This window comes from Chroicocephalus ridibundus, chromosome Z, assembly GCF_963924245.1.
Source record: "Chroicocephalus ridibundus chromosome Z, bChrRid1.1, whole genome shotgun sequence".
Taxonomy (NCBI): Eukaryota; Metazoa; Chordata; class Aves; order Charadriiformes; family Laridae; genus Chroicocephalus; species Chroicocephalus ridibundus.
The window spans coordinates 47,837,052-47,849,798 of record NC_086316.1 but is presented as its reverse complement, the minus strand read 5'-3'; the positions used below and the strand labels follow the sequence as shown (position 1 = coordinate 47,849,798).

Below are 12,747 nucleotides of genomic sequence, written 5' to 3'. Positions count from 1 at the left end.
GGAAATAGCACCTTTCATCTTCTAGCAGTACTTGTATGCTACAAAGAAAGTTACAAAGAAATGAACGCGCATCAGCACCTAAAAAAAACCCCAAGCCCCACCAATCTTTAAGATAGTAAAGAAAAGATGAGCTTAACATACCTTTTGCTTTTTTTTGCACTTGAAATTGTACTCATTTTACTGACATGGCAAAGAGAAACAGTTCTTGATTTTGATATATTTTACTTGGAATTCAGTTTTAACATTGTATATTTTACATTTCAGATAATAATCCAAACCTTAAAAAAATAGACTCTCAAGGCTCATTTCAATAAATCATTTGATCAATATTCTTATCTCACCTCTGCTTTATGTTAGGCTCAGAAAGGAGTGAAAGAGATCTTCCACGCATGCCTACCTTTACACAGCTAAAGATATTCCAAGTCCCATGGTGAAATGCAGTAGGCAAAGCCCAGGAAACAAGATACTGAATGGCATGCAGTGCAGGAATTATCTCTGACTTTGCAAAACACAGTGGCTTAAAAAGCATTTTAATACTCTGAGGGATCCAAAAGGCTCTCCAAGCCACATTAGGTTGTATTGAAATCTGGGCTAAAATGGAATTATAGGATGTTTTAATGAGCAAAAAGATGCAAAGGCATACTATTGAATTTGAATGTGTCCTGTCTAGTGCGGACGTTTTACTAGTAATTAGTAATAAATGTGTTCTATAACATCATTTCCCTCATCAAGCAACATACTATTTATCTGTTATGTGCAGGTACATCTCTCAAAGCTAGTTTGATATGAAGAAAAATTAGATATGTTGATTACCAAATCAGGGCATTTTGAATTATATTTCTATTTACCATATATTAATATTTCATTCTCATCTTATAATTGCAAACTATGTTTTCCAGATAGCACTGTGACTCATTTCATATATATTAAGAGCTACCATAAATTAAATGCTTGTTTTGCAATAACATAAAAGCGAAAGATGTTATTTAAGTTAAATGAGCAACTGAAAATCAGAAGGGAAGCAAATGGCTTTTTTAATTCACAAAACCCTCAGCTTACTGTGTAAGTGTCAAAATAATGTAAGGCTTATCCACCAATTACATGGTCAAATACTCAATCATTACATCCAGCTGGAGCTTTGCTGCTGCTGTGTATGTGCTGAGCTGTCCTTGTAAAGGCTCTGGATACAGTCGTCTTCTAGGAGGCAAGTTCTTGCTCTAACCTGAGGATTATCAGGAAGCTTTGGCTATTTGGATCATTTTAGATACCAGCGATTGCTTACAGTTATCATGTACTGGTAAATTATTTTGAGAAATCAGCAATCTGACCCGTAGAAGAGAGTGTAATCCTCACGGAGATTTTTAGAAAAGGAGATACACTTTGAATGCTGAGAAAGAATGTACACTTACATTGCACTTTTTACAGCTTTGGAGTCTACGTGTTAAAACCCCTGCATACTGAATAATCATCTATAAAATACAGCTAACTATTGGTTAATATATATTGAATGATCACCCGATGAACAGCAGACAGCATTGCTAGACAGAGAAGGCATATAAGAATTTTATATCAAATAGGACATACAAGTAAATTCTAGAAATGTAAAAATTAAGTTCAAAATCTTGTATTTTATCTGCAAGTAATTTTTAAGCCAAATTTTGTAAACCAAAATGTTTTTGTCTTTACAACAAGAAGTATGCAAACCAAAAAGTTTTGAGTCCTTACATCGTAGATGGAGTCTCCATGAAGAGTTTTAAAGATAAAAGACTTGAAAGTTGACATGGAATATTCTGTCTTTCTAAATGAAAGGAGAGATTTTCATCCTGTGAAATTTATTATAGTGATGCTTATAACTGTTTTGTATGCATTGAAATGAATGTTTCAGTACTTTGCTATTGGTACGACTTCTGACTATGTGCATATACAACAGATATGACATTACAATTTTTGCTGACTTTTCAGGGCTTTGCACAGTATTCTGTACTCTTTTATGGTTATTACAATAACCAGAGGACAATTGGATGGCTCAAATTCAGGATGCCGCTTTCGTATTTCCTTGTTGGAGTTGGGACTATTGGCTACAGCTTTATGATTGTCATTCGAACGTAAGTTCTCCTTGGTTCTTGAATAAAATACATTCAAAAAGACACATAACTTGACTGTTGACCACCGAGACTATCTTTTAAAAAATATGATAACTGTAGAGGCAGGACAGTGCAAGTTCAAGTGCAAGGTCAAAGTCATTTAAGATTTCTTCAGCCTGTACTTGTTTCTCTATTGTTCTGCACTAGCAGCTGTGTTGCAGTATTGTGGAAGTGGGAAAAATCTTTACTGAAACAAAATTATGTCGGAGGACGTCGGAGTGGGAGACGGACCCGGAGTAACGATGGAATCTCCATATGAGTATGATCGTTCTCCCTTTATTTATGTTTCACAGAGAATATATAGACAGACAATAAGAACAAGCGATAGCAACAGATATGTGATTGGTTACAACTTATTTTTAGGTGATTAAGGCAATTATTCCATTGGTACACGTCCTGTGTCCACCCCTGGCTACGAAGCACAACTTTCTTTCTCTATTCACAGATGTGGTTCCCCTTATCTTGTTTGCTGACTTGTTACTTCTGCTCCTTGAGGAATTTCAAGGATAGTTCATGGTCACATTCCTGCTTATAGTTAAACAGGCTTCTCCTCAAGGCTCATGTGAGAGGCTGGATTGTTCATCGCAATCAGATCATGTCCCTTCGAACTCAGCCATTCCTCCACAAATCCCCCTTCTTGTTTTTGAACAATCCAGGCTTGGTTTACTACCTTTACAATAGCTCTCTTAACACACGAAAGGAGTACACATAAACACAAACCTATAACTACAAGAACTAGTACAATACGCAAACCTTCAACAAGCAATCCTAACAGCCATGGTGGCATCCTTCCAAACAAATTAGTTAGCCAGTCATCTAGAAAGTTATGACTTTGATGAATCTTGTTTGCATGTTCTTTTAGCCACTGCAACTGTTTGTGAATTGATTCGCTATTATCGGACAGATTCATACAGCACATACCTTCAAAATCTTCACAACCATGCCCTTGGGCTAATAACAAAAAATCAATCGCTGCTCTATTTTGCAAAATTGCATGGCGCATGCTATTTTGATCTTCCAGCAACTTTTCGATAATCTCCGTGGTGACATTTGCCTGTTTTACAGCCCAACAAGCCAATCGTCCTACGGCCTTTAAAGCCCTGCCTGCCGCTGCTCCAGGCACGAACAATGATAAAAACACTCTTTCAGTGGCACTAAGTAAGGTTATTTCATCATTGCAATTTGGTGTGAGACCCATAACATTGCGCTTTAGGCGTCTGGAATGGGAATCCTTGGTTACTTTCTTCCACCAAATCATATTTGGGGCTAATAATGTTAGTTTACCAAAATAGCATGGACCACCCACCACGTTTTTCGGAATTCCCTGCCATGCTCGGTCACCACATATTAAGAACACATTTGGTGGCAGAGCTTTTGGGGTGCCATTATTCCAGAGAGGCATTGGTTGTTTCATTTCAGCCCCATAGGCTCCCAGGCCATCTCTGCTTGTGTCATTTGTGCCGCAGAAGGAATTTCGATTTTGATAGTCATAATAAGGTGTCTTAGACGTAACATTTGTCCATCCTGTCCAATCTAATGTTCGAAAGGCATTCAAACCCTTGATGCCAGGTCCTCCAAAAAATATACAAGTTTGGGTCCAATTTTTTGAGGTGTTGCCAATTCTCATAGACCCTAACAGATCCAACTCTTGGGGGTCCCAGGGCAACGTAACATTCAAGCCATCAATGAGCTTGGCGCTACACTGACTAACGCTTGAGGAGGTACTACATTTATTGATACTATAGGAGCGAAATTCCTCTACCTTAAAGCCGGGTATTCCTACCAAGCATGTTCTAAAAGGCTCTGTAGCAGAAGCAAGTGATAAGCAAAAGGCTTGCTGCCCTGTTCTGTTCGCCCAGGTAACCCACATGTTTTCCCTGGGTTCAATCTGGTAGAGAGCTAATACCGTCGGGGTCATCATCCCTAGGATCAGGATCTTGAGCATCTTGGTTGTCAGGTGGATCCTGTTGAGTCAGAGCAGGTTTTACGGACCGACTGGGCACCCACACTAGACCGTGATCTGTGGAAACACACATATAACCTCGACCATTAAAGATAACTGGGACAGGTCCCATCCAGACTCCAGAAACTGGATCTTTATACATTACTTTAAGTTGCGGGATTATTGTTGCACTGTTAAATTTAAGATTCTGGTGATGGACTACCACTGGGGGCTCTTCCCTATCACCCATGAGACAGAGAAAGTTCAATGTAAAGAGCACTCGATGTAACCTTTGTTGGGCATCCGTTTCTATTCCCTTTTGTCTATCTAGATAGTCTTTCAATACCTGGTGCGTGCGTTCCACTAACCCTTGTCCTGTAGGTGAGTGTGGGATTCCCGTTGTATGCTCGACCCCCCATCTCTGCAAAAATGCCCTAACCTTTTGGCTAACATAAGCAGGTCCACTGTCGGTTTTGATGCGCTCAGGTACACCCAGTACTGCAAAGCCGGCAAGCAAATGTTTACATATGTGATGCGCTTTTTCCCCGGGTAATGCAGTTGCCCAAACCATTTTTGAAAAAGTATCAATGGTTACGTGCACATACCTCAAACGACCAAATTCTGAGATATGCGTAACATCCGTCCGCCATAACTCTAAGGCTTTCAGCCCTTTTGGGTTCACTCCTACCCCTATCCCTGGACCATGGTTCCCGCACTTTGGACAAGCTTGAATGATGCCTCGAGCCTCACTGTTGGTTAAATTAAACTGTCTTTTTAACCCTTTGGCATTCTGGTGAAAATTCTCATGACTCTGCCTAGCCTGCTGGAATTTATCCGTTGGGGGCACATGGCAAGCAGAACTAACCAGGCTATCAGCAAGTTGGTTGCCCTGACCTAATCCTAAATTCAACTGATGGCTACGAATGTGTACAACACAACAGGCAGCTGTTCGTTGGTCAAGAACAGATCTCATCTGGATAAATAAACTCCCCAGTCGATGATTAACGGTTTCTCGGAGTAGAGCGTCTTCCAAGCGTGGCACTACTCCAGCCACGTATAAGGAGTCTGTTACCACATTCAAGGGAATGTTCAACCAGTTATTTAAGGCCCAAACTACCGTGGTTAGTTCCAATGTCTGAAGGGAATCTTGGGTGTCTCCGTTAATGATATGCTGACACCATTGACCTTTTTCCTGCCAAACACAGGCTGCACGCCGCAAGCGTCTACCTGCATCTGTATATACAGTGATACCATCGGACAGTGGGTCTCTCTGTACTTTAGGTTTTTCTATCCACTGATTTCTTTTTAAAACTTGCCATAGCTTTCCCTGGGGCTGTTGTGAATGAACTCTCCCGCTATATCCTAGCAAGGCCTCTTGTATGGCAATGTCATTGCGCAGCCACCATTCTAAGTGTCCGGTGTTGACAGGTATGCTAATGTCCTCTGGTTCTTTACCACTGATTTCTATAATTCGGGATCGACCCTTCCGTATCAGTTCCCCTATTGCTTCAGTTCTCGTTTGAATACTCGTTTTTGGTTGTACCCCTAAAAATATCCATTCCAAAATATGGAACATATCCTCTTTTGTTCTCTTTCCCTAACATTTGTCAGTGGCATCACCCACAGGGGCGGCGGGAGGATTCATATCCTCCTTTCTGTTTTGCCACTGACAAATGATAGCATATGGTGACTCTTTGGTATTACATATGAGTAAGGATATAGCCAACAGCAAAAGGCGCCGAGACGACCATGTTGATTGCAGCTTTTGCGCAATACGTTGTAGCGCTGCTTGTTGCACCGGTGTTAAAATGACGCTATCCGCTGGATGATTGCCTCTTAGCAACTCTGTCAAGGGGGCAATATCGGTGTTTGAGATGCCTACGCAACTCCGCACCCATTGAACGTCTCCTAGCAGTGTCTGGACATCAGTTAAGGTGCGCAACTGGGTAGCTATTTCCGTCTTCTGAGGTCGAATTTTAGAGTCTATGATAGACCAGCCAAGATATCTCCAAGGAGCCGTACGCTGCACCTTTTCAGAAGCAATAACAAGTCCTTTCTTCGATAATATGTCGGTGAGCTGCCATAATGACTCATCAGTAAAGGGCTCTTTTTGGCAACAGAGAATGTCATCCATATAATGATAGATGATTGTCTCTGGCCACTGGCTCCGCAGTGGCTGCAACGCCCATGCCACATAAAGTTGACATAGGGTAGGTGAATTCTTCATCCCTTGTGGCAACACAACCCATTCATAACGGTCTACAGGTGAAGCTTTGTTAACTGCTGGTACTGAGAAGGCAAATCGCTGCGTGTCTTGAGGATGCAAAGGAATGGTGAAGAAACAGTCTTTTAAATCTACTATCAAAATGCGCCAGCCACTTGGCAGCATGCTTGGGGATGGCATCCCAAGCTGTAATGCACCCATAGTCTGCATTTGCGCATTAACTTTGCGCAGGTCATGTAGAAGTCTCCATTTTCCACTCTTCTTTGGGATTACAAAAATGGGAGTATTCCAAGGACTAACCGAGGGTTTAATATGACCAGCTGCAAGCTGCTCAGCAATTAATTGTCTGGCTATTTGCAGTCGCTCTTCTGTCATGGGCCACTGGTCAACCCACACAGGTGCATCGGAAATCCAAGTCAGCGGTGGGCTGGGCGACTGCTCACCAGTGCCCGTGATGGAAAATGGTTCGTTGTCAATACTGCTCCGATCTGACTTAACACATCACGACCGATCAAGGCATTCAGTGTTCCTGGCAACGGTAGCACAGAAACTTTCAGGCTTACTTGTTGGCCTTCTGGGAATTTCAACTTTATTGGCTGTTTGCTGATCCAAGGCGTGGAATGCCCTCCAATGCCATTAATAGATGATGTTGGCGGTTCTACAGACCAACCTACTGGCCATATATCTCGACTTATGATTGTAACATCGGCTCCGGTATCTAACATGGCAAGAATCTTCTTAGCTTGGCCATTTTGTGAGATGGTTATCTCTATCTCGGGACGTTGGTTCATCTGTGTGGTAAAGCAAACGGCAGGTCCCGTAGATCCAAAACCTCGATCACCACGATACGGTTCTGATTCTGAAGTATAGCCTAATGGATTATCAATGGCAATTATTTGAGCAATTCGGCTACCTTTAGGAATGAACAAGGGAGGACAAACAGTGTAAACCATAACATAAATGCGACCTGTATAGTCAGCGTCGATTACGCCAGGCAATACAATCAGTCCTTTTATTCCTGCTGATGATCGACCCAGTAATAGCCCCCCAATAGCACTGGTCTGGTGAAATAAGGGCCCCATTGCGTTACTGGGAACTTTTTGAACTTTAGAGTCGATAAGAGTAACATCTACTGTAGTTTCCACGTCGATCCCCATACTCCCTCGGGTTGCTGGTTGGTGTTGTTGAAGAAAACCTTTTTTTCGCTCTGAGGGTTTATTTGTGTCTGCACGCGGCCACTCTCCGCGCTCGCTTTCCAGTTTCCCGTACAAGCTCTTGTGGCATGAGTGGTCTTTTGACACTTATCGCACCATACGACTTTGCGGCAATGACGTTTAACGTGGCCGGACTCCCCACAACGGTAACAGTTCCCGCGGAAGGGCCCACCAGATGATTTCAATGATTTCTTTTGTACAACTGCGGCCAAAGGCTGCACAATTTCTCGGACAGCTCCTTGCACAGCGGCGGCGACTGTAGAACTCTGCCGCTGAGCTTCAGCTCTTTCTACTCTCATCAACATTTCTTCAACGCCTGCTCCTTTAGGCAGACTGGCTAAAATCTGCCTGGTCATTTTATTGGCATTGTCAAAGGCCAATATTTTAAACATTTGTTGTTTATTATTATCATCTAAATCGGGATGATTCATGACAGCGTCCCACAGCCGGTCAACAAAATGACTATATTTTTCAGTAGCTCCTTGCATCATCATACTGAATGATGGACTGGCAGATCCGGGTAGGCCGAGAAAGGCTTCCAGAGCTAGTTGCGCAGATCGCTGCAACAGGTTTGCCGGGAATGTCAATTGTACATCCAAATTACCATATGGTCCAGCTCCTGTAAACATATCGGCTGTTACTCCTCTCAGAGGATCACCTTCTCCCTGCCGACGAGCAGCTTCATTCATAGCTCGCTGTTGCCAGGATGACTCCCACAGCAGGAATTGTGTTGGAGTAAGTAACAGTCTCATCAGATTACGACAATCATATGGACACATCAGGTCAGCCGAAAAAATCCAGCTAACGATCTGTCGGGTAGCTTCAGATTTTACTCCATAGGTTGAAATGGTGGTACGTGCTTGCTGCAGGATTTTCCAATCATGTGGTTCCCACTTTCCCGTACCATTAGCATGCACAACAGGACAGGCAAGCGGTGGAGCACCGCCCAAGCTAGCAGCTGCTCCCCATTGTCCCTCTAGTATAGCGTCTCTAATGATACCACTCCATCGCATGGTTCTTGGAGGCACCGTAGGGTTCATTAACCAGGAAGGTCTATTATCTGTTGGTTTAATAGTTGTTTCTAACTTCTCAAGCCGCTGTAGCACGGACTGTAACAGTCCATCCGTGGCATCGGGTGCTGATGTCTTACTCCTGCCAGCAGGTGGAGATGGCGGCCTAGACGATTCAGTGGACGAGGGCAACGGTGGATACAAGGGGGCCGGAGTCGCCGGGGGGGGCGACCGGAGAGGCGGTGCCGCAGGCGGAGTTGTTGAAATTGACAGGGGCGGTGCTGCAGGCGGAGGTCTGCACGTCGCTCCTCCCAGATCGATGAGGTCAGACGTAGCTTTTGCCTCCTCCCCTACTGGAATTTTTGCTGGCGGCACTTCCGCATGATGGTTATTGTCTGATTCTGGCTGCGCCGCGGCCACTTCCTCTTTCCCCGCACTTTGCAAAGGTTCAGGCAACAAGTCCCTCCCTCTCTCAGTCGGGCCCGGAATTTCTCTCGCTCGAATCTCCGCCACAGATTGACAGACTGTCCCAGTCATTCCTTTAACAGCGGGCAGACTGAGAAGCCGCGCAATAGGTCCCGGCTTACTTGTAGGTGGTGTGACAGCGGCTCCGGTACTTAACATTTGAGCCGCTGCACAAGCTACTTCTCGCTCCGCTTTCATGGCTTTCAAAGTCTCTAACACTGTATTCCATAGCCCACGGACGGCTTTTATTTCTTTTTCATCTTTTTCATCTCCCTCAATTATTTTATACCACATTGTCCCTCCAAATTCCTGCCATTCCAAGACCGAAAACAACATATGTGTGTCAGAGAAGTGACCCCATCTTTGTCCCAATTTAATCAGTTTGAGCAACAGTTTCGCTGGTGTTTCAATCCCTCTCTTAAAGAGGATCCCAGTGAGTAGCGTGGCCGCAGCTTCTGTTTCCATAGCTGCGCCTGGGAGGTGAGGAGCGACCTCACGCCGTTGTCTGCTCCCGCTGATGCGCCCAAGCAGCACGTCTCCCAGCCGAAGTTTCCCACTCCCCTCCTCTAGCTGCTTACCGCAGTCTCGGAGAACTCAGTCGCGCTGAACCATCCTCTGCTACCAGATGTCGGAGGACGTCGGAGTGGGAGACGGACCCAGAGTAACGATGGAATCTCCATATGAGTATGATCGTTCTCCCTTTATTTATGTTTCACAGAGAATATATAGACAGACAATAAGAACAAGCGATAGCAACAGATATGTGATTGGTTACAACTTATGTTTAGGTGATTAAGGCAATTATTCCATTGGTACACGTCCTGTGTCCACCCCTGGCTACGAAGCACAACTTTCTTTCTCTATTCACAGATGTGGTTCCCCTTATCTTGTTTGCTGACTTGTTACTTCTGCTCCTTGAGGAATTTCAAGGATAGTTCATGGTCACATTCCTGCTTATAGTTAAACAGGCTTCTCCTCAAGGCTCATGTGAGAGGCTGGATTGTTCATCGCAATCAGATCATGTCCCTTCGAACTCAGCCATTCCTCCACAAAATTACACTTCCCTCTTGCAATTTCAAAGTGAAAAATGAACATATAAAGTAAGGAAAAGAGCTGCCAGCCCATCTTTTCATAATACTGTCTAGTAGAATGTCAGTTGATATCCAAAAAATTCAATTGTTCTACCTTTAATCATACCTTATGTGAGTTAAATTCTTTTAAGAAGGAAGAAGACAAGAAAGAAAGAAACATATGGCAAATAATTCTGTTTGTAACTCACAGTCAGTAGTAAATGATTCTCAGCAAGACTACAGTAGTTAAGTCATATTTGCACAGTGGTGTAGAATAATTAATGCTAATGCCATAGTAAGGGTTTAATGTCCTGTGGAACACAAAATAATATCCAGCAGTGTTAAAACTATCCTTAATATAATGTTAATATCATGATGTTAAAACGGTAGGAAGCACAGCTGTAAGTGAAACAGGGCTTAGGCAGTATAACTGGTGATACAGTAGCCTTTTGGTTCTCAAATTCTGGACTTGAATTTTGTCTTAGGATAAAAATTTAAATGAAATAAAATTATTGTTTATAGCCAACTTCACTATTAGAATAAACTCTGATAATTCTGATAGTTTCTAAAGAGTAGGCTGTTAATTAATATAATGTTTAATATTCCTAATTCAAGCAAGGTGATTAGCTACCGCAATAACACAGTTAGCTACAGTGGTGGCTTCAGAAGATCCCAAGGGTGAAAAAAATCAGAGCATTGCAGGTCAAGATTCAAGGACACTTGTGAATATAGAGAAAACTGCAATTAATCTATTTCCACTGTTCTGTGCTGAAGCCAGTATTTTTCTCTTGCATGAGCACTAGATTAATTCATGTTCTGCTTTTCAAATATTACATGGTTTCCTGCATAGGGCAAGAAGCATTTCAGAAGAAAAGAAAAACATTTCTTCAGTTATATATACATATTTTTGGAGGAGGAAGAAACTACTATGATAAAAAAATAATTGGTTTAGCTCTAAAAGATATTTTAAAATATTTTTTGATAATGTAGCTAGGAAGATTAGGAAAATCGTAGTGTCAGACAACTGTATTTCAATGATTGTCACCCAGAGCATAAAAAAAATCCTTCTAGCAGGAGATCCCCGTGTCCTAAACAAAGGAATATCTTTGAAGAAAAAAATACATTGTACATGCTAACTTCCCATCTGGTCACTTGTCACTAATGCTGATCACTATTCAAGTAATTTTATCAGCACTTCTTGCAGTCTTCTGCTCTTTGCTGTTTCTTCAGAATACAATACAGTGGGCACAGTAACTAAAAGCAGTGTAATGGGAGGTGCTACCATTTTTCTGCTATTGACTGAGATCTGGGAAAGGGAATGTCTAGGTGAAAGCGGTAGTGAGGATTGTAACTACTATTATTCTATTTAGGGGAAAAAATTAGATTTAGGGCTTCTCTCTGCAGCTCTTCCAGTGCATAACATAAAACGGAAACATTTCTGATCTCCAAGAAATGATATCCCAACCAGAAGACTGTTCACTATTTCATTAGGAACTCTTGAGAAGGAATTATCTTAGTCTAGAAACAAGCAGCGAGACAGACCCTACCAAGAACCTTTCATGATCTCTGTCCCTTCTGTATATGACCAGTAAAACAAAAACCCAACCCTATTATTGGTTTATGACAGCTCAGAAGAATTTTCTGTATTATTTACTTACTATTCTCTTCTAGATTTGAGAGTATGTGTTTTACTGGACTGTTAAAAGACTGTATTGACATTAATAACATAACTCTGCTGCATTACTGAGCTTTAAAATAGCTTTTCCTGACCAAGAAATCAATACAATATTGAAGGCTAAATGGTTTGTACCCTACTAATATACTCCATCCTTGTGCTTAATGGTTTGAATTAAGGGATAATCTTAGGGATAAACAAGACCACTATTATTACATGAATGACAACACTTTGAAATAGAGAAGTTAGTAGTGAAGATTAAGTCAAATCACCGAAGAAATAATATGATGTTTGTGGATACTGTTATAAATCTTGTTTATAAGGGCATCAAAGATGAAAGGAAAAATAGAAAGCTGTATTAGGGATACTTTTCATGGAATCACGGAATTTTTCAGACTTGGAAGGGACCTCTAGAGATCATCTAGTCCAACTCCCCTGCAAAAGCAGGATTGCCTAGAGCACATTACTCAGGACTGCATCCAGACAGGTCTTGAAAGTCTCCAAAGAAGGAGACTCTACAACCTTCCTGGTCAGCCTGCTCCAGTGCTCTGGCACCCTCACTGTAAGGAATTTTTTTCTCATATTTGATCAGAACTTCCTATGTTCCAGCTTGTGCCCATTACCCCTCGTCCTGTTACTGGGAACCATTGAAAAGAGTCTGGCTCCATCCTCCTTCAACCCCACCCTTTAGATACTTGTAAACATTAATAAGGTCTCCCCTCAGTCTTCTCTTCTCCAGGCTAAAGAGTCCCAGCTCTCTCAGCCTTTCCTCATAAGAGAGATGCTCCAATCCCTCAATCATCTTAGTTGCCCTTCGCTGGTCTCCCTCCAGTAGTTCCCTGTCCCTCTTGAACTGGGGAGCCCAAAACTGGATGCAATATTCCAGTTGTGGCCTCACCAGTGCAGAGTAGAGGGGGAGAATGACCTCCCTTGACCTACTGGCCACACTCTTCCCTGTGCAGCCCAGAATTCTGTTGGCCTTCTTGGCAACAAGGGCACATTG

The 12,747-nt window shown here is 42.5% G+C and overlaps 1 protein-coding gene across 1 annotated transcript in view; it reads left to right on the top strand.

Moving 5' to 3' along the window:
- The window catches only part of TMC1 (transmembrane channel like 1), a 67,148-nt gene that overhangs the window by 32,862 nt on the left and 21,539 nt on the right, over positions 1 to 12,747 (top strand). The window contains exon 9 of the mRNA XM_063321167.1: positions 1,963 to 2,105. Coding sequence (XP_063177237.1) covers positions 1,963 to 2,105 — 143 coding nt within the window. The remainder of the gene's footprint in view (positions 1 to 1,962; positions 2,106 to 12,747) is intronic.